Below are 27,017 nucleotides of genomic sequence, written 5' to 3' on the forward strand. Positions count from 1 at the left end.
GCCTTGCCTACAAGGAGCAAATAAACACATTATTAATGTGAACTATAAGTGTTTTAATTGCACATACCCTCTTGTATTGCCAGCTCATTTCTTCTCCATTTTTCCTGTACATGTTTTCTCTGGTTAATATGTATTTTTTCAGTGATTTGAGTTCATGAATATGCTCTTAGCTGTTGTGGATTATTGCAACAAACTGATTCTAGGCGAGCAAGACTTAATACTCCACACATCCAAAGCTCTTTTTGTTCTGCAATACATGTTGTTGATTATATTATTAACTCTTTTTCTGTTATTAATTTTGACAGAATGAGTATTCTGGTAGGCAGTTTTGACCCATAATACCTGGCAGCAGTGATAAAGTGATGATGCTTGATCTATTACAAATAAAAGAAAAATACTATATAGATCTTAAAATGCAAATTGTATTGTACCTGACATGATGTAGCACCTGCTCCTCCACGGACCCAGACTCTAGGCTAAGTGGAGCAATCATCCCCTAATATTGCTCCCTACACCTGAGCTAGTATGATACCCCACCCCTATGGGGGCCCAGATTCTTGGCCAAGCAGGGAAGTCATGACCTCCAGTGCCTGAGTTGATGTGATGCACTTCCCCGTGAGGAACTGGAACCTTGTACAACTCATGTAGCTGCACCTTCTGGGGCCAAGCTAATGTAGTTCCCTATGTTCCAGGGAATCAGAGACATGACTGAACTGTGCCGTCTCATCCTCCAAGCCAAATAGCTGCAAAAACTCAGCTTCCTGGAACTGGACTAGACCCCTGAAGTCCAAGCTGCTGAGATTCCCTGACTCCCCAAGAAGTGAGGTTAACACTGTACTGCTCCCTACCAACTGGTGCCCAAGCCACAAATGTGTACCATTCCTTGGTACTTACTCCTGTTGCACTTGGATTCACAGCCTAAACTCTTGCTGTGTCCTACCATCTCAAGGTCCAAAGTCACCATTGTGTGGTACCCCAATCCCCTGGGGCTTGAGTTGCTGCTGTGCCCTGTTAGCTCTGGGACCAGAACTGTAGCTATGCCCTGATCTCCAGAACCCAAGCTTTGAGACGACATTTTTCTCCCAAAGCCATGTCAATGCTGCACCCTTCCTCCCAAAGTCAAACTCATAGCTATATCCCTGCTCCCAAGGCCTGAGATGTGGGGATGAGCCTCAGAGTCACACACCCTGGTTTTGTTGGTGATAGATATCCACCCATGCCTTGGAGAGTGAATCTTCATCTCATGGTTTCAACATAATAAGGGCTATTTGTGAAAATCCTACAGCTAACATCATAATTAATGGGGATAAACTGAAAGCCCTTCTATTAAGATCAAGTACCAAGCAAGGATGACCACTCTCACCACTTCTGTTCACAACAGTACTAGAAGTACTAGCAAGAACAATCAGACAAGAAGAGAAAATCTTCAAATAGGAAAGAAATGTGTAAAATTATCTGTATTTGCACATGACACAATCCCCTATGTAGAAAGCCCCAAAGATTGCACAAAGAAACTTTTAGAACCAATAAATAAATTCGGTAAAGTTTCAGGATACAAAATCAATGTACACAAATCAGTAACATTCTCTACACAAATATTGACATAGTTGAAAAAGAAATCAAGGAAAAAAATCTATGTACAATCATCAAAAAATAAAATAATTAAGAATAAGCCTAAGGAGGTAAAAGTTTCTTACACTGTAAACTACGTAACATTAATGAAGGAAACTTATGACAAGTAAATTGAGAGATATTCCATGCTCTTGGATCAGAAAAATCAAAATTGTTAAAGTGCGCTTACTATCTAAGACAATATACAGATTCAGTGCAATTCCTATCAAGATACCAAAAACATTCTTCACAGAAGTAGAAAACACATCCTCGAATTCACATGGAATAATAAAAGACCTTGAATAACTAAAGTAATTCTGATCAGGATATTACAATTCTTGATTTAAAATTATATTATAAAACTATAGTAATCAAAATGGTATGAAACTAGAATAGAAACAGACACAGGGAACAGAAAAAGACACAGTGAAACAAAACAGACAGTCCATAAATAAACCCAATCATATGTAGTGAAATTGTCTGCCAAGTTTGACAAGGATGCCAAGAATGCACAGTGGAGAAAGGACAGTCTTTTCAATAAATGGTGCTGGAGAAATTGGATCCTTATCTTACATCATACACAAAAATCAACTTAAAATGAATAAAAGACTTAAACATAAGATCTGAAACCATGAAACTCCGGGAAGAGTACGTAGGGGGAAAGCTCATTGACGTTGGCCTTGGCAATAATTTTTTTTATATTACATGAAAACTTCAGACTACAGAAACAAAAATAATTAAATAGTACTACATCGAAGTAAACATTATCTGTATATAGCAAAGGAAACATCAGCAGAATGAAGCAACAACCTACAGATTTGGGTAAGATATTTGGAAACCATATCTCTGTTAAGGGGTTAATATCAACATTTATAAAGAACTTACACAACTGAATATCAGAAAAAAAAAAACAAGCATTAAAAATGGGCAAGGAAATGAAGGACAAGGAAAACATAAAATGGCCAGCAGGTAAATGAAAAGGTGCTTAGCATCATTAATTATCAGGGATATGCAAGTCAAAATCACTATGATATATCAACTCACACCTGTTAGGATGCCCGTTATCCAAAAGTCAAGAGATAATAAATGTTGGCAAGGGTGTGAAGAAAAGAGGACTCTTGATGGCAGTGTAGATTGGTGCAGTCATTATGGAAAACAATATGGTACCAGAAGTGTGGCAGTTACCAGGAGAAAATCAAAAGATGTAGGTCAGAGAATGAAAATTAACCAATATGTAGAATGAACAAGTCTAGAAATCAGATGTATAACACAAAAACTATGGTTAATAACATTGTGCTGTATTTGGAATTTTTGCTATATGAGAAGATTTTAGCTGCTCTTGCCACAAAAAAGGAGGGAGGGCTAACTATGTGAGATGATGAATATGTTAATTTGTTTCACTGCAGTAACCATTTTACTCTTTATATGTGTCCTCTAATATCATGTTGCATACCTTAAATATAGAAATTATTTTTTAATAAAGTCCCAAATATTATAGCCGATTCAGGCACATTCAAATAGTTGAGGCAATCAAAACTGAATATAGTCAAGTAATCAGGAATTGGTAGAAGTGTTGAGGCTTTATGGAGGGCATCACAAATTCATTGTAGAGCAGAGTTGGATCAATATTTTTATAAGAGATAACATAGGATGTACTGGTCATGGAAATGTTCTAATTTTGGAAGGAGGAAATTGGAGAGAGCAGAGGGGCAGTTGTCAAAAATGATGTCAGGGATTTGTCTCCATATGGTATCCACAATACTAACCCCAGAAAGCACACCCTGAATGATATTTTTGTGTATGGGAGAAATATTTGATGGAAGCCGAGAGGAGAGAAGCTTAACTCTGCCAAGGATATTAAGAAAGGCTTTGCTGAGCAATAAAGTTTATTTGATCCCCAAAAGATATAAGGTATGCATTTTGGTTTTATTTTATAGCAACCATTGTTTTGGAGAGAGTGTGTAAGGCTAAACCTTTTGTGTAACAAAGATTCTCATTGATTTCTTTAAGAAGTTTGTGGAAAACACAAGACTAATTAGATCACACTTGAAATCTTGAAGTAAGACAGTTCTTATCTATTTATAAGAAAATAGTGGGTTTAAGAGTATCCCATGGAAAGCTTCTCCAACAGTGATTTACTTTACATTATTGTGTAATCAGTAATCTCCCAAATAAACACATTTGTTCTCCCCAAAATGAAATAATTTTAAGGTCCTTTCTAAAAATAAAGACTGAAAGTGTCAGTTAGCTATATAATTGATTAATTTATTTTGGAATGAAACTTATTTGGGTTGTGCATGTTTTAATTTCCCTTCTATTATTCTTTTTTTTTTTCAATTTTATAACTTTATTTGATGTATTTGATGATCAGCGATTAGTTCTCATCCACATTGACTGTCTGTAGATTTTTGAAAGTGGTAACAGGTACATAGGTAACCAAAGTATAGAGCTTATTTGGTGAATCTTCATCCTCATTACGTTTTCTGAACAGCCGCACACGAATTCGGTATGGGACATTCCTTATTCCTTTGGCCCAGACAGCTTTGTTGAGCCTGGTATCAATGCGCACATCTGGAGTTCCCATCTCCTTCATGGCAAATTTCCGAATCTCTTTGAGTGCCCCAGGGGCACGCTTCTTGAAGCCCACTCCATGGATGCGCTTGTGAATGTTGATGGTGTATTCTCGGGTCACCACCTCGTTGATGGCAGAACGGCCCTTTTTCTTCTCGCCACCCTTCTTTGCGGGAGCCATTCTGCCGGGTCCAAGCTGGAAAGGAAGAGTGCGAAGTATTGTGGGAGAAGGAAAGCCCTCTATTATTCTTAAAATAAGTAAAACAAATATTGCAAACACTTTGGGCTTTACTGGAGTGTTCCTGGAAATTGTTGCAGAGGATATACTTCATCTTGTGGCAAGACAAATTTCAGAGGAAAAAATCTCAGAACTCACATATATTTATCTATAAATAAAATAAAGCTAGTTTTCAAAGTAGTGTTTTACTATTGAAAAAAACTACACCTTCACCATCAGAAAATTAAACTTGCTGTCTTGGATTTTTAAGGTTCAGTGCAGTGATTTTTAAAATAAATTAAAATTCTTATGCTATGATAGTATTATATGCTCTACCATTTCACTCATAAATCCATTTTGTCATATTGGTTTCATAGAAGGTCAGTTTTTATCTTTTCACATTTTAATAAATTACTACAAGTCTGTATAATGTATTTGTGTCATCATTTTCTAGAAGATTAGCGGCTAAAATTTGGTTCACAATGTGTAGAGCATTCATTAATTTGCCTTCTGAGTTTCAATTGGATTGGCTACCAAAGGTAGAAAATTGTTCATTAATTTTCTCAGTGGGAAAAATTCATTGCATGGATTTTTATTATAACAACAGTCACTACTTTTGAATTGTTTCTGAATGATGGCTAACAACGATGTTAGCTAGCTATATCTAGAAACCATTTCTGATGACTCCTATCCAATGTATACTCACCAAATCAGTAGTTGTTTTGTTTACTGAAATAATGCTTTATGAATGTATTGATAATTTTTAACGTTATCCAAGGCAATTTTGAAATCTAAGGATTTTGATCAGTTTAAAATGTTTAGTATAGCCAAAATATAATTTAGAAAACTGCACATTTTAGAGTTGAAATAGACCTTGGAGATTAACTGATTTACACATTTTTTTTCAGGTACAAAATGAGACTAAAATAGAGTATGAGACTTTTTCAAATTCACACACTTATCACTGGATTTGAAATAATAAAAGACTAATACTCTACTTAGATTGTTGTTGTTTTGAAAGTCACCTGACTTTTGTAGTCTTTATATTTTTAATCTACAAAATGTCAGGGATACTTATTTAAGCAAATGTGGTAGAACAGCAACAAAATCAAATGTCAGAAACCCTATGTAGATTCCAGATCTACCACTTGTTAGTTGTGTGTGTTTTTTTTTCAAATTATTTACATTCTCTGAGCCTTGGTTGTCTTATTGTAAAATGGGGACTCATGAGCTCACAGAACTACTTTAGGTAGAAGATATAATGATAGATATGAAAGTACTAATTTTAGAGGGTTTATCTCAAGAAGAACTTAACTATTCCTCTACACGGGCCCTTATGCATGTATATTGGTCAGAAAGATGAAAAAACAACCATTCCAAAATTAGCCTACTTTCAGGCCAAAAAAATGGTCTCTGTGAATATCCTACATAGACATTGACTCATTACATACTGTTATGGCCCCTTTTTTATGAAATGGAGGGGAGATAAGAAATAACTTCACCATTTTCTCTCTTCTCTTTCACAATATAGCCTTCCCTATCCTTACCCCATTCCATACCCCTCTACCTGTTTCAAGTATTAGAGACAGTCTCCAAAATTACTTAATTAAAAAAAACAAAACAAACAAACAAAAAAAACTCCACTAGGCACTGCTTTGTTTTAGAGGAGTTTTAGTTCTTTTGCTATTTTATTAATATACTACTTTGAATTTCAAAATAGAACAGGTGTTTTTTGGCTCTGTTTTTAGCAGATAGAAAAGCACTGGACATTAAGCAAAAGTTTATTTAGAATACACAAGATAGAAAAAATATACAAAAACATTAGTTGCTATTTAATGAAACTTAATGTGACTAAACATAATACCATTAGGACTTTTAACAGACAAAAATAGATAATTTGTGTGCAAAGTGCTAGCAGCCCTTTCTTGGAGCATAGAAATTACATGTATATCTTCAAGTGACTGAAAAATATGTCCTACATGTACATGTGTTGGTGTGTGAAAACTGAAGTGCAGAATGTCATTGTGAAGAATTTTGTTAAAATATTTTGCCTAAAATTTAATACCTCATGTTATAGAAGCAGATTATATATATATATATATAATTTTCAAACTAAGACTTTTAATTAAATGATTTTTTTACATTGGAACCAAAGCTAACAGGTTGAATGAAATTTTGCTTATGGCATCTGTTGCCATTTTTAGTAGGTGATTAGTCATTTTCTTTTTCTTGCAAGTATTTGACAGAAACTAAAACAGAGATGAATCATAGTTTCAAGCTGTTGCTCACCTCATCTGTACCAAAAAGGAGAGCCTGGAAATCATCCCAACAAATCTAAGAACTAAATTCTGAAAATGCCTTAAGGGGTTTGACAGAAGTATTTAGCAATATGAAAATTACAGTAATCTGTCACGTCAACTTTTAATGAAAGGTAGGCTATATGGAAACATAGATATAATGTAGTAAGAAAAACCCCAGTGAAAATCTTTCTGAACGTATGAAAACATATTTGCCTCTATAAATACGGAGTTGTTATTGGGTCAAGTTTTATAGAAGAGGAGTCCTTAATGATCAGGAGTTTATTATGCAGCTTAGATGATGTATTTTTTAAATTCATAGCATTAATAATCATGGCTCAATTGATGTGTATTTACAATATAATTGTTGTATTAACATACACATTTAAGAATCATGTTTTGTTCGAGTTGTTAAGATTTTTTTTTCTATTTAAGGAACCACATCCTTATAATTCTGAATTAGTTATATTAAGAGTATCAAATCATTTAATAGTGAAGTTTTTCCCCAAGAAATTTAAAATTTCTTGGGAAATTTAAAATTATACAAGAGTCATGCCATTTTGTAAGAGTTAAATTTGGCTGGAGTCACCATTTAATCAATGTAGTATTATTCCCTTCATTCTTGAGCTAAGTGGGACTTTAACTTAATTTGTAATTCTCTCTCTCTGTCTTTCCTCTAAGACTATATAATTCTTATAAATATGCACATGACCAGGTTAATTCCGCATGGAACTATCATTTATGCCAGTAATGATAATTTATTTGGATAATTGAAAGTGCAAGAGACTCTAATAATGTCTACTTTCCAATAACTTTTTAAATTCATTTAAATATATTTTGGAGAACCTACTGTGTGCCAAGTGTTGCTCAGGGTGCTAGGGGGAGGGGCAGTGAATAAAACAATCCCCTGATTTTACAACACTTACACTCTAGTGGAAGAAGGGAGATAGTAAGCAAATAAATGAGTTAATATATCATATGTTAGATGATGAAACGTTATGAAAAAATAAGTTATGGAAAAACAACCATTTTGAGATGGATCGGGTGGTGAAGAGGGGTTGCTGGATAATTTTTTATATAGGATGATATGTAAAGGTAGATATATAGACGCAAAAGAATAAATGGAAGGGAGGGCACAAGCCATGGGAATAACTATTTGAAAAGTATTTCAGTCAATACCCTGACATGGGAACGTATGTGACTTATTAAAGATTAGCAAGGGATTCTGAAGGTGATGAATGCAAAGAGGTAAAAAAGAAGCAGATCGTATATGCGTTTTGAATTAGGTCTATAGATCTATGCTCAAAGATCATCTATCAGAAGGACATTTATATATCATCCTATACTGGCATAAATTATTGTTCCATGTTGAATTTATTGTTATGAGCCTGAAGGCTTTCATGGGTTTTTAAAGTAACAGTGATGGTATCTTCAATGGTATAATCCTTCCAGACATTCATGATGTCTCTATCCTTCCAGACATTCCTGATGTTCTCTCCTATAGCATTGACAGTTCTTTCCATAAAGTACCATGTGTAATGAGCTTTAAAGATCCTTATGACCCCCTGATCTAGAGACTGAATTAAGAGGTTATGTTTAGAGGCAACTAGATTATTTTAATGCCTTTGATGTTAAACCCATGGGGTTTGGGTGGCTAAGGGTATTGTTCAATATTAAATAAACTTCAAAAGATTGTCCCTTACTGGCAAGGTACTTCCTGACTTGACAGTCCATGAGTTGATGGAAACAATCCAGAAAAAGGGATTCTCATCATCCAGGCCGTCTTTTGTATAATCAAAACCGTTGTTTATCTTTCCCTTCAAGGTTTGGGAGTTAGAAACTTAATAGAGAAGGGAAGTCCTGATCATAAACCTGATTGTATTTCCACAAAACCATACAGTTAGCTTATTTCTTTCTGCCTTAAATCCTGGTGCACACTTCTGTTCCTTAGTAGTAAATGTCCTTTGTAGCATTGTTTTCCATATGGGGCACTTTCATCAGCATTAAAAACCTCTTTAGGAAGATATCCTTTCTCCAGGCATCTTGCTAGTGATATCTGGAAGCTCTTCCATTGTCTCTTGACAATGAGACAGGAGAAAGTGCTTCTCCTGTTGTCTTGGTATTTTTAAAGTCAAATCTCTTTCTAAAATTATTAAACCATCCTTAGCTGGCATTAAATTCTTCAGCTTTAGACTATTCACCTTCCTTTTGCTTTAAGTTTTTATACACTGACTTTGTATTTTCTCAAACTGTATTATTCTATAGATATGCCTTTCTTACTGTAATCTTGCACCCACATAAAAGTTGCATTTTTAATATGAGGTAAAAATTTAAAGCATTAAATTCTTCAGCTTTAGACTATTCACTTTCCTTTTGCTTTAAGTTTTTATACAGTGACTTTGCATTTTCTCAAACTGTATTATTCTATAGATATGCCTTTCTTACTATAATATTGCACCCACATAAAAGTTGCATTTTTAATATGAGGTAAAAAGGTATTTCACAAAAAGTACAAGATTTTTGCACCTGCTGACATAGCTGCAGTAATGGTCTCACGAATTTCCTTTTCCTTTTTAACAATAGTTCTTACACTGGATTCATTTGTCTTGAAATGGAAAGCAATCACAGCTGCAGCCCTCGATCTAGGGTACATATTAAGTAATTCAGCTTTTTTTGTGTAATGTCATGTATTTTCCCTGCTTCTTGGGAGCAATTTTGACATCATTAGTGACACTTTTTATGGGTCATGGTATCATTCCAGGTTTATGGTATTGCACTAAAAAATAAGAAAAAAATAGGTGAGAACCATAAGGGGTCATTTTTTACTGCAATATGCAATTTACTGGAGAGAGAAAGTGCTCACACAGAGATGAGTAGCATTACATTACATTTTAAATGGATACTTGCAACACTTAAGGCCCTGTGCAATAGCAACAGGAGGTGTCCACAAAATTATTTCAGTAATAGAATATGTACTACAATTAATTTTACGCAGTTATGTTTTAAGTCTGTATATGTCTGTATTTGTTTACATCTCTGTTAACTGTGAATGAGCCCATGTAGAGTCCGTAAGTTTTTGTGTGCATATGTTTTAATAAATTAAAACTTTTTATAATAGTTTTGTGTACGTTTTATGGTAGTAAATGATAAAATAGACTGTATCTATATATATTTTATGCATTCATGACATAGCTTTTTTTCTATATTTCTAGACTATGCAATTAGTCTGTGAAGTTTTTCAGATTGTCACAAATCTCCAAAAATTTTTCCAATATATTTATTGAAAAAAAAATCTGTATTTGAGGGGACACACCCTTTCAAATCTGTGTTGTTCAGGGGCCAACTGTGTACATGGTTGAGAACTTTGAGGCACAAGAAAAAGAACTGATTTTTTGTAAGATTGTCCAACCTTTAATTAGTAATAAACATTAATTAATTATTAAGATTTGTCAAACAACTCCTATACACCAAGCATTCTTATCAACATCAGAAACATAGATACAGACCAAACTATCTGACATCAGGAACAGACTGTGTGACAAATATGAATTCAGGTGATTTACATGGGAGGTATCAGGAAGCTCTTGTAGGGAAATATGGAATTGAGAATAAAGGTAGGAAGCCAACAAGAATGCAATATTGAGAAAATTACCACTGAGGGCAGGTGAGGGTCACTCTAGCTGGTGAACCCTGCAACGCAGTGCGGAACAGTGCTTCTTGAATTTTCCATGAGATATTTGTGGGAAAGTACAGTTACAGTACTTTCTTTTATTAAAATATAAATATCTAATCTGTTATAGAAGATTTTTTGATGCTTTAAAAAATTAGATTTAACATAAACGAAATTACCCTGTAAAATTAATATAAAAGTTTTGAATCCCTTGCTTTTAATATCTGTATTTACTTAATCATAGATCAATAACAAACCATTATCAGAACATATTTGGAATAACACAAATAACACATATTTGGAATAACAACATTGAATATGCCTTAAAGTTGTTCCTCAGTGCTCACTCCTAGCAAGGACGACGTAAAAACTTATATTCGAGATAAATATGAAATTCTAAGAATCTATTGCCTTTCCTAGTTATAGAATTTTAATTTTATATTCATGTAAACGGTGAAGGAGATTATTTTTAATGTTTAAAAGTACATTTTTTCTATTCCTAAATATTACTTCATACCTCTAACCTTTACCTGGATTAATGTCTATTGTACACATGTACAGTATTTTATGTAATCATTAGTTCCCAAAATTTACAACTGAAGCATAAAATTAGATACCTTGTTAAATATGTATAAATAAATATACAAATATATGAAATCTACCTGCAGGCTTCTAGGAGTTATACACTCACATAAATCCAATATAAGTCAGTACCTTCTCCACAGTGCTGGAGCTTCTTACTCACTTTGCCTTGAAATGATAATGTTGAAGGAGGGTTGCAGTGACAAACTACAAACATGCTGTGAGGGAATAAAGTTAAAGAAAAGGACTTTCCACAACTTTCTAGGCTGAAACTTTTGGTTATACTGACAAGAAACCTGGCAAGTACTTTCAAGCTAAAATACTTAGCAGATTATTTTTTCATTTTAAGGGCAGATTTTTTTCCCCAAAAACTCTGAGGATTTTCATAAGATCACCATTATTTTTTTATGTAAAATAACTACAGTGAGCTTTGCTAATTAGGTAGTATCCAGGTGATTCATGCACCTCAAAAAATAGGACCTATTTGCTGTTTTCTTCAGAAGCTCAGAACTCTCAGATTAGTTGTTACTCAGTGTATATTTGCATCTGGACATTGTAGACTTTAAGGAATGTTTCAATAAATAGTTTTAAGTAAAGCATCATGTTAGATGCTATACAATTATTTTGCCTTTGAAAAGGGATTGTATTCACCAGCAGGGTATGTGGTTTTATGTCTGGAGATAAAAGTGAAGGTGGCTGCTGCCAAAAGAGCACAGCGCTTTCTCCAAGGCCTCTTTTGAATGACACTGAAGGTGGAATGGTTCTCAGCTCAAGTGTGGTTGTTCTCTCTGGATTTATGCTTCATCTAGCAGGAGACAAGTTGAACTGTAGTTAGACATGTCTGAAGGTAGAAAAAGCAGGTTATATTCTCAGTATCTTTTTTCCTCTGCTGTCTTTAGAAGTCACATATAACTCTTGGGAGAGTATGTTGCTGCTACTTCTTGATACCATGCTTTACTCCTATCTAAAATTTTCATACTGTGCTAGGTTATAATCCTCTTTTTACATATAATATGTTAATAATGTTTGAAAACATCCAAGGGATGAGACTGTGCGTGTGCCTATGTACTATTGTAGAACTATCTGCTTACACATTTGCAAGCAAATTGTAAGTATCAAATTAGTATTTGTTATGTGAATGACTAGATGAATGAATAAATGTTCACTAAGGACTACGGTGCATACACTGCGTGGAGGGAGAGATCAGAATTCACAGGTGTCCCTGGCCTCCCTGTTCGGCTTTAGCTTTACTCTTAGTTTTCTCTGTATCTCACATGCGTTACTCCTTGTATGTCCAGGAAAACTGATTGATTTGCTGCATTAAGACAGTATCTTCTTAATCTTTTTCTTTGTGTGGGGGGGAAAGAAATATATATATTTTTTTCCTTAGTCCATCTGAAGCAAAGTTGGTATTCCCAGGAGACTGTGGGAAAAAATAATACAGGTTAACCCAAAAGCAAATGCATAGGCTTGGAAATAAATACTCTTTCAGACTGCTACTTCCAAAAGTCCAACTTAACATTAGTTCAGCTGGCATGGTTCTGTCCATTTCAAAGGCTCTTGATACCCTGCTCAACTCTTCCCAAATCCTGTCACCATCAATTTGTTTGAAACTAGCTACATTAAGCTGTTTTTACTTTTGCTTAAGCTTTGCTTCTTCATTTATTATTTTACATGACTCAATGGGCTACGACTGTTTGAAAAGGTTATGCCTCTAGTGGGCCACAACTGTGTTCTTGATTTTAGCCTGAAGAATGTTGCTAGTTCCTAACTCAGTTTAGAACCATGATGATTGACATTTCATAAAACAAATAGGATAAAATCCTTTCTCACCAGGTTAACTAATTTCTCTTTTTTTTTTTTTTCTTTAAGTAATCCTGGTTTTTTTCAAGCAAAAAAAAAAAAAATGAAGAGCACAATATAATTGTTACAGCAATAATAAAATAAAAAGCAACAGGAGGGTTATTTTCCTACAATTCATAAAAGGATAAAAAGCAACAGGAGGGTGATTTTCCTACAATTTATAAAAGAATAAAATTATTTCCGTAATTGTAGGAGGAGAATAAAAGGAAACTCACTGCCTAATATTGTGTCCATTCCAAACATGTCTATCAATATATCATCTTAGATGTTTCCTGATTATCTCCAGAATCAGTTTCTAAAATGCTCAACATAATCCCTTTCTCCTTTTCTACTTCCTGTAGCAGTTACTAGAACAACCATCCTCCCAGTAATGGGGGCCAGAATGCTAGGTGTTAAACTTGACTCATATCCAGTGAGACATGAAATCTAATAGCTTCGATTGCCTTAATCTTTTCCCCTATATTTTCTCTGACCATTTTTCTTTCTCATTGTCATGAATTCGGCTTTAATATTTCTTACTCAAGTTACTAAAGAGAGACTCTTCCCTGAAAACTTTTCTTGATATAGTTTCTTTCTAAAACGCAAAACAGGTCATGACTCTCAAATGTTCCCATTGTCTATAAAAGGCCAAATTTAAATTCCAGACTATACTGTACTTAACATTACCTCTTCAACTTGATTTCTTACCATATTCCTTCAATCCCATCCAACTCACATTATCCTAGTATTTTTCCCTTGACTCTTCTACGTGTTCTTTCCCAGGCTAACTTTTACAGATGCCTTAAAACAGCACAGATAGCACCTCTTCCGTGAAAATCCTTCTCAAAACTCTCATATACTTTCGGAATTAGGTCAAATTGTTCTGTGCTCCCATAACACTTCATTTCTTTCTCTCTCTAATAATACAATGTTTTTGCTTTTTAAATGTCTGTGTACCTGTGGAATATAAAATCCCTGAAGGTTGGGACCACATCTTAACTTTATGTATCTCTAGTGCCTAACCCTTTCCCCAGGCAGATCAGATATGCTCCCTAATGTTTGTGGAAAACCACCACCACAAGAAGAGTAGATATATGGTTGATGAAAACATGTCGTAGTTGATAAACATTAAATACTAGTTGTATGTATGCTTACACTTTAGTTATATAAGTCTTCCCACCCCCATCAGTAGCTAAAATATGTTCCAACTATTTAGTGATCTTCTACAAGTTTATTAAATAATTTTTCCCCTATGGAAAACCATGTTATGATTATTTTCTATTCCATTATTTCATGATTCACATATTCACATATCATGATTCTCATGGAATAATTACACTTTTAAACTTCAGATTATACATATGAAAAACAATAAGACATTTTAACTAGGTTCGACAGTAAAAACAAATCATTTCAGACATTTCATCTTCGTCGTGTTACACTGTTGCTCCAAGAACAGAACTTTATTTAGATTTTTTTCAATTCTTCTTTAAATAACCATATTCTTTTAACTTTGTACACTAATTTCCTTTTGTATGCTTTCTACCATCTGCTGTGTGTCTCTTTCTCACTTAAGTATCATTGCTTTGCCTAAGTAGCTAGTTATTCAGTTGAGGGTACTTATTTGGAAAACAACAACAACAACAAACCAAATTTGCAAAATTATTTATATGTTGCTAAAGGGAATGGCAGAGAGGAAAACTTGGAGGAGGTAGTGAGATTAATAGAAATACCTATTAATCTGTTCTTTCTAAGAAAGAATACACTTGATTTTATCAATGCATTTCTTAACTTTATATATCATGTACAAGGTACTATCATGTTTTAAGCACTTTACGAATATTTACTTATTCAGTTCACGTCACAGCTCTAACAGGGTCATTACTATTTATTTTTTTACATACAAAAACTGAGGCACAGACACTTACAGTAGCTTGCCCAATGTGTCAAAGTTGAGGATTTGAGGACTGCCAGTCTGGCCCAAAATCCATATTCCTAATCACTCTGCTTTGATGCCTTCCTTAGGAAGTTGAATTCTGACCAGCTTCCTTTGTCCACTGAGTATTGGACTTCATTTCCAAGTGGTAATGGTGGTCTCCAGACAAAGCAGTTCTGTTGGCCTTGTTGCAGGCTCCTTCTTCCATTTCCCATCTCTCTGATCTATACATCTCTTTCCTTAGTTTAAGAACAGGTCTGATGGTTTGGTGGGTATGCTCTGGCTGTTTAATGCTGGATAAAGGAGTGGGTTCAAGAATGCTTAACATGCTGCATTGTAATGAGAAAGAAATGTCCCACAAAACATGCCAATAGCTTTCCCACTGATCCAAAGAAAAGTGATTTTAGCATGCTTGGCTAACTAGACTCAAAGAGCATAGAGATTTAATGATGTATTTTTGTGCTGGTTGGCCTCCTGCCTGGAGGTGGTGCTTTCCAGAGAGCATCAGCTGTGGTAGTATGGAGAGTAACTGGCGGTGGGTGGGGCCCTAGAAGTCCCAAAAGTATATGTCCTTTGTCTGCAGCTACCAGGTTGGGTAGGGAAGGACCATCAGGTGGGGCTGGCCTATGCATGTCTGAGCTCAGACTCTCCTTGGGTGGGTCTTGCTCTGGCAGCTGCAGGGGATGGGGGTGAGGTTCCCAGGTCAATGAAATTGTGTACCTAGGAGGATTATAGCTGCCTCTGCTGAGTCATGCAGGCTGTCAGGGAAGTGGGGGAAGGCTGCCAGTTAAGGCCTCATTCACCTCCCATATGAACAAAAGGACCAGTCTCACACCCAACTTCCCTGCCCCAATCCCCCCAAAACAGCCCCAAGTCTGTTTCTAGTTGCTGGGTGAGATGGACTTTAGAACTTGCCCCAGGCTACTCACCTCCCAGCTGCAAAAGGAAAGGGCTGTGTTCTTCCCACAACTGTGGAGTCTGCTCACTGGATTTGCACCCTCCCTTGAGGTCTGGTCAGGAGGCTTCTTGACCGTTTCAAATAATTGTTACAGAATTCAGCTGGAGATTTACTTCTCCCTGTGGTGTTTCCTGCCCCCTTCACCCTGCTCCTCTGGCCACCGTCCTGATGGATCCCTGTGATGCCAGGCAGGAATTGCCTTCTTTGGGACCCAGCGAGCTCCCAGGGTCTTTCTGCTACTTCCTCTACCCCCGTATTTCGCTCGATTTTCTTAATTGACTCAGCTCCAGGTAAGGTCGGAACCTTCTCCCACAAACAGACCTTCAGTTACTCCAGTAGGGATGTGTATTTGGGAGAGGAAGCTCTCCCTTTCCCACTTCCACAATAGGAGCACTCATAGTATTGGGGGTGTCTCCTGGGTCCTGCAGGAGCAGTCTGCTTCCTTCAGAGGTTCTGGGAGTCTTCCTGGGATTGCTGGTTTGTTCTTGCAGTTGATCTGGAGCTAAAATTCACAATGCAAGTCTCCTCCCTCTGCTCTGTCCTGAACTGCAACCTAGTCCTGCCTCCTGTCCGCCATGATAATTTCTCATAAATAATATTGATAGACCATTAGCAAGATTAATCAAGAAAAGAAGAGAGAAAATCCAAATAACCTCATTAATAAACAGGAGATATTACAACTGATACCACTGAAATACAAAAGATCATTCAAGGCTACTATGAATAACTTTATGCTAGAAACTAGCATAAACTTTATACATAAACTAGAAAACCTAGAAAGAGGTGGATACATTCCTGGAAAAATACAACCCTCCTAGCTTAAATCAGGAATAATTCAATACCCTGAACATACCAATAACAAGCAGTGAGATTGAAATGGTAATTTAAAAATTACCAACAGAAAAAAGACCAGGGCCCAACGGATTGACAGCAGAAGTCTACCAGACATTCAAAGAATTGGTACCATTACTTTTGACACTATTCCACAAGATAGAGAAAGAAGGAACCCTCCCTAATTCATTCTATGAAGCCAGCATCACCCTAATACCAAAACCAGGAAGGGACATAGCCAAAAAAGAAAACTACAGACCAATATCCTTGATGGACATAGATACTAAAATCCTTAACAAAATGCTAGCTAACAGAATCCAACAACATATGAAAAAGATAATCTGCCATGATCAAGTGGGTTTCATACCAGGGATGTGGGGGTGGTTTAGCATATGCAAGTCAATAAATGTGATACACAACATAAACAAAATTAAAAACAAAAATTACATGATCATCTCAATAGATGCAGAAAAAGACATTTGACAATATCCAGCATTCCTTTATGATTAAAACTGTCTGCAAAATCGGCATACAAGGATCATACCTTAATGTAATAAAATCCATCTATGACAAACCCACAGCCAACAAAATACTGAATGGGGAAAAGCTGAAAGCTGAAAGCGTTCTCTCTGAGGACTGAAACAAGACAAAGATGCTCACCCTTACCACTCCTCTTCAACATAGTACAGGAAGACCTAGCAAGAGCAATTAGACAAGAGAAAAAAAATTAAAATAAAGAGCATCCAAATCAGTAAAGAGGAAGTCAAACTGTCACTGTTTGCTGATGATATGATTGTTTACCCTGAAAATCCCAAGGACTTCCCCAGAAAGCTCCTAGAACCAATACAAGAATTCAGCAAAGTTTCCGGATACAAGATTAATGTACACAAATCAGTCCCTCTTCTATACACCAATGGCAACCAAGCAGAGAATCAAATCAAGAATTCAACCCCTTTTACAATAGCTGCAAAAAAAAAAAACAAAAAAAAAAAAAAAAAAACCAAAAAAAACAACAAAAAAAAAACTTAGGAATATACCTAACCAAGGAGTCAAAAGACCTCTACAAGGAAAACTACAAAACACTGCTGAAAGAAATCATAGATGACGCAAACAAATGGAAACACATCCCATGCTCATGGATGGGTAGAATCAATATTGTAAAAATAATCCTACTGCCAAAAGCAATCTACAAATTCAATGTAGTTTCCATCAAAATACCACCATCATTCTTCAAAGAATTAGAAAAAAACAATTCTAAAATTTATGTGGAACCAAAAAAGTCCCCACATAGCCAAATCAAGACTAAGCAAAAAGAACAAATCTAGAGGCATCACACTACCTGATTTCAAACTGTACTATAAAGCCATAGTCACCAAAACAGCATGGTACTGATATAAAAATAGGCACATAAACCAGTAGAACAGAATAGGGAACTCAAACTCAAATACTTACAGCCAACTGATCTTTGAAGAAGCAAACAAAAACATGAAGTGGGGAAAGGACACCCTTTTCAACAAATGGTGCTGGGATAACTGGCAAGCCACAGGTAGGAGAATGAAACTGGATCCTCATTTCTCACATTATACAAAAATCAACTCAAGATGGATTAAGGACTTAAACCTAAGACCTGAAACTACAAAAATTCTAGAAGATAACATTGGAAAAACCCTTCTAGACATTGGCTTAGGCAAGGATTTCATGAACAAGAACCTAAAAGCATAAAAACAAAGATTAATAGTTGAGACTTAATTAAACTAAAGAGCTTTTGCATGACAAAAGGAACCATCAGAAGGTGAAACAGACAACCCACAGAGTGGGAGAAAATCTTCACAATCTGTATATCTGACAAAAGACTAATATCCAGAATCTACAGCAAACTGAAACAAATCAGTAAGAAAACAACAAACAATCCCATCAAAAAGTGAGCTAAGGACATGAGTACACAATTTGCAAAAGAAGATATACAAATGGCCAACAAACATGTAAAAAAAATCCTGACATCACTAATGAATGATCAGGGAAATGCAAGTCAAAACCGCCATGCAATACCACCTTACCCCTACAACAATGGTCATAAGAAAAAAATAAAAACAAACAACAGTAAATGTTGGTGAGGATGCAGTGATCAGGGAACACTTCCACACTGCTAGTGGGAGTGTAATCTAGTACACCCACTATGGAAAACAGTGTAGAGATCCCTTAAAGAACTAACAGTAGAACTACCATTTGATACAGCAATCCCACTACTAAGTATCTACCCAGAAGAAACTAAGTCATTATATGAAAAAGATACTTGCACAGGCATGCTTATAGCAGCACAATTAGCAATTGAAAAATTGTGGAACCAACCCAAATGCCCATCAATCAATGAGTGGATGAAGACACTGTGATACACACACACACAAATATATGTATATATGTGTATATATATGTGTGTGTATATATACATATATGTATATACATACATATGCATATATATAGTGTGTATATATAGTGTATATATTATATATACACAATACATATATATCGTGTACATATAATATATACATTTTTTTATATATATATATAGTGTATCTATTATATATACATGATGGAATACTATTTAGCCCTAAAAATAGATGAATTAACAGCATTTGCAACTACCTGGATGAGATTGAAAATTATCATTCTAAGTGAAGTTACTCAGGAAAAGAAAATCAAACATCATATGTTCTCGCTGATATGTGGGAGCTAAGCCATGAGGATGCATAAGAGTGAGACAATGGACTGTATGGACTTGGCGGGGAAGAGTGGGAGGGGGGCGAAGGATAAAGAGTACAAATATGGTTCAGTGTATACTGCTCAGGTAATGGGTACACCAAAATCTCACAAATCATCAGTAAAGAAGTTACTCATGTAACCAAATACAACCTGTACTCCAATAACTTCTGGAAAAATAAAATAAAATAAAAAAGAGTGTAGAGAAAACTAACACTTGGGAATGATGCTAGAAGTCATTGGCAGCACAGTAGAAGGGTAGAGCCTCTGACATTCTTGGCTTAGGTCTGTTAATCCTTCCAATCTGTTTAGAAATGGAGTGACCTAGCTCAGTCGCCTTCTTTTTAACACTCAGTAAACCTACTCAGGTCTTTAAAGATTCAACTCATGAAATGAGAGGACAAAGTGGTAAAATGAGGAGAAAGCAGTGCATGAGAATATGTCACACTGGATGCTCACACATACACTAGAGATACACACAGAAACACAAGTACACACACATATATGATTATATATATGCATATTTATATATGCAAACATATATATTGTAACATATAAAGACAGGTTGAATGATAGTTGTTATAAATGCATTAGAGTATATACAGTGTGTAGAACTAAAGGACTCAATATTTGTTTAATTAATGGGTAAATAACTAAATTAGCTGACCAAGTCAATTGTTGCAAGTATTTAAAGAAGGCTAGGTCTTAATATCAGCAATGTTTTCAGAAATGATTGGAGACTTTGGAAGGTCTGGAATTGAGGGGAGATAAACCATAGGTGTGTAAAGAAATAAAATAGTCTGAATTTTTATCTTAAGAGAATTTTTTTTAAAAGATTAAAACCATGATGGAAGTTAATACCAAATATCATATTAAAAGTTGACTTTAGTTTCCAAATATTTAAGTCATATTGGATTTTTGGGTGACTTACTTTCTCCCATACAACAATGACTTCCTACATCTATTTTTCAGGATTAGCCATTCATAAAGCAAAATGACCCAACTGTATATTTTGGTCAGCAGTTCAGGTCATTACACATTAGAACACACTGATACTAAAAGCCATCTTTTGTTTTATTTTAATTCCTCAACATCTACATCCTTTAGTTGCTTATCCACCCATTTCCTCTCTGTTTTCCCTTCTTTGATTATTCCTTCATTTAGTGTTCCAGTGATGAGTGTTGAAGACACATCAAGCTGAGTAAAGCTTATTAAATCTTCCTTTTATCTGATGTTTAAAGTGTTTAAAAGAGAGCTGCTCTAAAAGAATCCAGAATTAAATGCACTGACAGAGCAGTGATGTCTTGTCTTTCATTTGATAAATAAAAGGAATGGACTTTGCTCTAGAGGAAAAGGAAACTGATTAGGCCACTGATTTTGAAACCATACAATCAATGACTTGAGGAGATTTACTTACAGGAATATAAACTGAACGAGGACATAAAAGCTCCTATTGGAAAGAAATATAAAGTGCTCCAAAAGCTAAACAAATAGAAAGGGAGCAAAAATAGACAACATATCTTTTGAGAACAAAATGCTCACTGTTTCTTTTGTTTGTTCACGTTCCTCCATCTGACTGTTCTTTAGGGAACTGCACTTACTCAACCCATCCTCAGCTCTAGTAAATTTAATATTTTGATCCCACTGATACTTATTTATTTCTATACCAACCTTCCTATATTTTTGCTTTTCACCTGTTGGCATTTTCACACCCACGTTCCACCAATTTGTGTATGTTAATTCTTTAAAAGCTATTCTGAATACTCGTCTCTTCTGTCTAAACCTATCTTGCTTTGCCACTAGATCTGCCACTAGATCTGCCAGACGTCTTAAAGTTTATAACATAACAGCATGCACATGCTTCTCTCTTGACTTTATCTGTGCTTTGTTTTGTACTCCATTCAGAACACGAACAGCCTCTAACAAAGGCTTTTAGTTGTCTCTGCCTTTAGTGGCCATCATTGCTTCATTCACTTGGCACTAGCTGGTCAGTCAGCATGTGCTCGATGAGTCAACTCTGTTGTGAAGTGGACTGCTGACAGCCAATCCCAGTAACTTGGCTGAAACATTGAATATAATGTTTCTGTTTCACCCCTAGAGAGACAACATTATATTACATTCTTCCAATAATGCATTTTTCCACTAAGCATACACAAATCTCCATATGGTTGAACTATAAAACTCAATTTAGATAGAAAGGAAATAAATAATATGGAACATGGAGAAGTGCAGTAAGGCCAAAACAAGTTTAATAGATAATATTATTTGAAGAATAACCATGAATCATTTTTTGCATTTAGAATAAATTTTTATTCTTTGAGGATTATACCGGTCGGTACAGGTGCAGATTGAACTGTCCGGGTTGCATTTTAGAATGTTTTGCCTTCTCAGTTATAGATAACTTGTAATGTTATTTTATTTTGTTTCTAAATCTATTGCCTTTGCAGTGACTACAAAATTATATTGTTTACAAAGGAACTTCTATTCTGATATTAAAAAGCAAAAGCTTTGTTTAATTGAAAGGGAGCCTTTATTTCTCTGAATGTTTGATCTCCTTTCTCTACTTTTAGTGGGTCTTAAATAGAAGGTGTAGTAGGGAAAAGAACATAAAATAAAACATGTTGTTTGTTGCTAAATCAACTTAAAATGGTAAAAAATTGGTTTTCTGATTTCTCAAGATAACATGCATAGATGTACTGCATTTATTCAGTAGCTATAAAAGATATTGCTGAAGATAAAAGCAGGAAAAAAAGCATTTTGTTCAGTGCAGAGTCTGGAAGTGATGCTATATTCCGTCTATCCAATTACTGCCAAACTAGTCAGGGAGAAGTACATTTCTTTAAAGAGCAGAAGCATAACTAGTACATGGTTATATTACGGTTTAAACAAACATTCTTGAGAAAGACAAAATTTTGTTCTTTAAAATGGCCACTTTTCTTTTAAAATGTCTGTGGTAATTGTGTCATTTAGGTAATGAGGAATAACAGTGCCTTAGTTGAACTTCTCTAACTTCAGAACATTAATCATAGGAAAATTAGATGAAGTCTTGTACATGTCATTACATCACATGATCAACAAAAGATTAAGTACACATGAATAGATATTAAGAAATAATACATGCTGCCAACTTACAGTGATATGTTACTGACACATGTAGTAGTTATTCTGGAGATATATATATATATATATATATATATATATATATATATATACTTGGTGGATATTTATGAAGAGCAGAAGGTCCTCATAAATGATGGTAATGAATATTTATGTCATTTAAAGACCTTGAGAACCTATAAATATCATCAGTGTGAGGAGCTTTCTCTCTGCTTATGTTCGAAAAAGATTAACACACTTATATGCAGCATTTTTTAAAAATTTAAATAAATAAAATCTACAAGTCTTCATTTTCAATAGAGTGGTAAATATTCTTAGCCTATGATGGGAAACCCTGAAAATAGCCAATGAATAGTAACATACTTAATTCCATGAATGTATTAATATTACACATACAATAGAATGAAATATATTAAAAATTGCAATACCAATAACAGAAATATGATGGATATATGTAATGTAAAGACGGCCCTTTCAAACTGCCAAGAAAGCCAAACAAGCAAACTGATTAGGCAAGGGTTGAATAGGACATTTACAGAAGATTAAATCTGAATGACTAAACAAAATATGAAAAGAGACTACTCAAACTAGTCGTCAGGAAAATGAAAGGATATATATAGAATGTTATGGTATATTATAAAGCATAAAATATTATTTTTGCAATTAATTAAAATAATATGATGATGATAAGAATTAAAAAAAGAAACATTCCATGTGATGTGGAGGGATATTCAAGAGGTAAGATTAAGTATAATAAGCAGGATATAGAAAAGGACATACATTTTGATCTTTTTTGTTATGAAATAATTTCTACATAGGTTTGTGTATGTACATGTTTATGTGTTATATGTGTGTTCTAGGTGAAAGTATTGAAGAATACATAATATAAATGAATATGTAATTATATATTAAATCTTATTCATATTGTATGTGAAGGTTACGTATATTGTTAATGTGGAATATGACAAAGGGTGATGTGGTGGGCAGGAGGAAGGTAAAGCAAGCAAAAGAGAAAAGAAGAAGAAAATAAGAAAAGGGGGAAAAGGTTTAAAAACTTCCCTCAAAATAATGAGATGACCAATTTTACATGACTAGATAACCATACAAAATTGAGTAATAAAGGTAAAAAATTCATGGTTCCTAATCCAGCACTCTATTTACCATACTGCCTATGTCATTTTAAACATGTCTTAAATTTCAACATTTGAAATGTTAAAACATTTATTTTAAAACTTATATGCCCTTACAATTACTATGATTATAGAGGCTGAGCAGGATTTATTTATTTATTAATTGGCATTTTTCATAATTACTCTATTTGACTGGTGTTTCAATAAGACCTAATGTTTTCCATGTTGTAAAATTTTATTCACAGGAAATTAAATCTAACATTTGAAACAAAAAGACCCATTAGCTCGAGCATTTTTAATATTCTAACCAGGATAGAAATCCCTTAATTAGGCCAAAGGATTAGAATTTTGAAACGGAAAAATTTATTTCAGTAAAGCTTTGGGGATGGGAGAAGGTGGGGGCATAGCTTCAATCTAAAGTGATACGCATTTTAATTTAATCTATTGAAACTGCCTTGGAAAAACACTAAATAAATATAGATACTTCAGAATCTTTATTACGTTTTGTGCACATGCTCAAAAATTCTCTTGGGGAACAGGAACTTGAATAATGGGCAGAATTTAAATAGTGTGGGTTTACGGGGAAGGCATTCCAGATGGAAATGAATAATAAAAAGAATCTAAGAAGTAGCTCAATGATTATATTTGATCAAAGGCTGACACTTCCTATTGAAACTAGTATATTCTATTTAGAGAAAATATATTTGTCTTTATTTTAGAAAAATGCCTCTATTTTATACTAAAGTACCTCTGTATTTAAAACACATATTTTACTTATAACAAAATGATATGTTGGCCATTCCTACAGATTCCTAACTTATATTGTCATTTGTATTTATATAGTATCATTTTTCTCTGAAATGTTGGCATCATTAAAGTAGATCTTGGATGTATCCCCTCATGCTTTCTGGTGCCAGTTAAACCCGGTGTGTTTAAATATATGGGACTTGCTTGATTAACAAACAAGAATTAATCTAAAGATAACACATTGTGATGTGCAACTATATTTCTTAATGGAAATAATATGTACAAGGAACCGCTCTTAAATTTCTGTGTTTTATTTGTAAAATAATGTATTCATTACAAAAAATATTTGCCCAATTCAAAAACAATTAGTCTACCCATTTTGTAATACCAGATATACTGATTGATGCTAAGGAAAAAATTCAGTCACTCACTAAAAATTTCTGCTTAACACAATAAAACAGCCACATATTAAAAATATCATTTTTTGTCAGCATAGTTGACATCACTCAGACGCACCTGTGGGATAACTGTTGTAATATTTAGTTTTTGTTTTTCTCTTTCAAGAGATAATTTAAAGAACACTTTATTACTCTCCCCTGAAAAATAATAGCAGTAAAAGTAGAACAGATGAAACACATTAATCTAGAATTGTTCTTATTAACTTTAGTAATAAGATTCCTATATGGTGCCCACGCCCATTAAGAAAGCCCATTAAGGCTAGTTTATTTCAAATATACTTTGTAGAACATCTATATACTAGAGAACTATCAACTCACAATTACATTAGTGTATGAGTTAATCAATCAAGTCATAGTAAGATTAAAAAACTGAGTTACATCCCATTAACTAGTAACGCAGAAAACAAAGCTAAAAGGGTCTGTTACATTTGTGTTAAAGTTTGATTATAGGATAAAATCAAATTTACTGAAGATATACAAAAAGAAATCATATGGTAAAACAGTACATCTTTCCAGATATAAATAATGACACGCATCAGGAATCAGGAAAGACCATGAATCATAAATTAATTTTCTTCATTTTTTTCTTTTTTTTCTTCTTCCCTCTCCTCGTCCCCTCTTTCCTCCCCCTCCTTTTTTTCTTCCTTTCTTCCTCCTTTCCTCACTCCATCTATTCCTCTCTTTCCTCCCTTCGTCTCTGTTTTCCTTTTCCCTTAACTCAGCATTGATTTGTTGGTTGCCCAATAAAAGCATAACTTTAAGTCAGCTTTCCCAGAAATGAGCTGCTCTAAAATAAATTTAAAAGCCTATTTTTACCTAGACTTTAAGAAATAACAAAAGAGTTGCCGATTCAAAAACTTCATGTGAAATACTTACATAACTTAGAAAATTGGTTAAAGCTTTATGAGCCAGATGCCAAGTTATTTGGAGGGCAGAGTTTAGAGTTGGCTGATTTGTGCCAAAATGGCTTTCTGGAGGTGATGAGGGAAACAAGTAGTGGTGGTGGCAGTGCATATGGCAGCCTCAGGTTGATACACTGGACTGGCTGAAGTCAGTGTAAACCTAAAATAGAAACTACTAATTGAGTGCTTGTGCTTATTGCTTATTAAGCAATTTACAAATATTAATGTTTTTTATTGTAACAGCAACTCAGTGAAGTATGAATCATTATAAGACATTTGTGCTTCCAAGAGGCTAAATATCTTGTCCAAGGTCTCACATCTAGGTAGTGGAAGAATCAATGCCAGACTGGCTCCCAGTCCCTATTCTTAAATACAGCGGTGGACTGTCTTTGAATCATCCAATAGGTGGGAGTAGATCAGATTAGCAATGAAAATGGAGACAAGCTGTGACAAAACTAAATACTGAAAAATAAGGTTTGCTCTTTGTCCTATTAGATATTAAGGGAGGTTGTAGGTAGTTGTAGGGAAGTTATGTAATCAAAACAAAATTTCCACTTCCTGTATCTGGAGCTTTTTCTCAGACCACAGGGTCACCCGTGTCATGTCATGTAAGAGCTAGTGTTATCTTGTAGTGCTATGGAGATATCCACGGGAAATTAGGCATTTGATATATCAAAATCAAATGAAGACCTACAGCTGTTGAAAGCGTGGAGAGAGACACATGACATATGTCTGCTTTTGACCCGAGAAAGAACAATCTAGATAGGTAACTATGCATTTACATAGTGTAGTAGATACGGAAGACAGATTATGGTGAATTGAGCAGTGGATGAGAACTAAGTAGGCACTGTGCTAAGTCCTTTATAGGAATCATTATATATATATATATGTGTGTGTGTGTGTGTGTGTGTGTATGTTCCAAAAAGATTAACACACACACACACACACACACACACACACACACATATATATATATATATTTTTTTTTTTTTTTTTTTTTTTTTGAGATGGAGTCTCGCTCTGTTGCCCAGGCTGGAGTGCAGTCGCGCGATCTCGGCTCACTGCAAGCTCCGCCTCCTGGGTTTACGCCATTCTCCTGCCTCAGCCTCCCAAGTAGCTGGGACTACAGGCGCCCGCCACCATGCCCGGCTAATTTTTTGTATTTTTTTTTCATTATATTTAACCACAGCAACCAGATAATGTATGTACTGTTATGATCTCCATTTTCCAATAAGCAACTGAGTCTTAAGGATCTTTAATAACTTGCCCACGGTCATTTAGTTAGTAAGAAGCAGAGTAGATATTTGAACACAAGTTGTCTCCAGAACCACACTTTTGATCCCAACATTAGCATTCCCCCTTCTCATATGATATGGGATATCCCATTTATT

At 34.8% G+C, this 27,017-nt stretch overlaps 2 protein-coding genes across 5 annotated transcripts in view; one reads left to right on the forward strand and one right to left on the reverse strand.

The window, feature by feature from the left end:
• The window catches only part of NAALADL2 (N-acetylated alpha-linked acidic dipeptidase like 2), a 1,132,125-nt gene that overhangs the window by 485,567 nt on the left and 619,541 nt on the right, over positions 1-27,017 (forward strand). The window lies entirely within an intron of this gene.
• Positions 3,935-4,415, reverse strand: LOC126948370 (60S ribosomal protein L31-like). Its single transcript, XM_050780096.1, has one exon. The coding sequence runs from the start codon at positions 4,361-4,363 to the stop codon at positions 3,986-3,988; it is 378 nt and encodes a 125-aa protein (XP_050636053.1). The 5' UTR covers positions 4,364-4,415; the 3' UTR covers positions 3,935-3,985.

Source organism: Macaca thibetana, chromosome 2 (assembly GCF_024542745.1).
Source record: "Macaca thibetana thibetana isolate TM-01 chromosome 2, ASM2454274v1, whole genome shotgun sequence".
NCBI lineage: Eukaryota > Metazoa > Chordata > Mammalia > Primates > Cercopithecidae > Macaca > Macaca thibetana.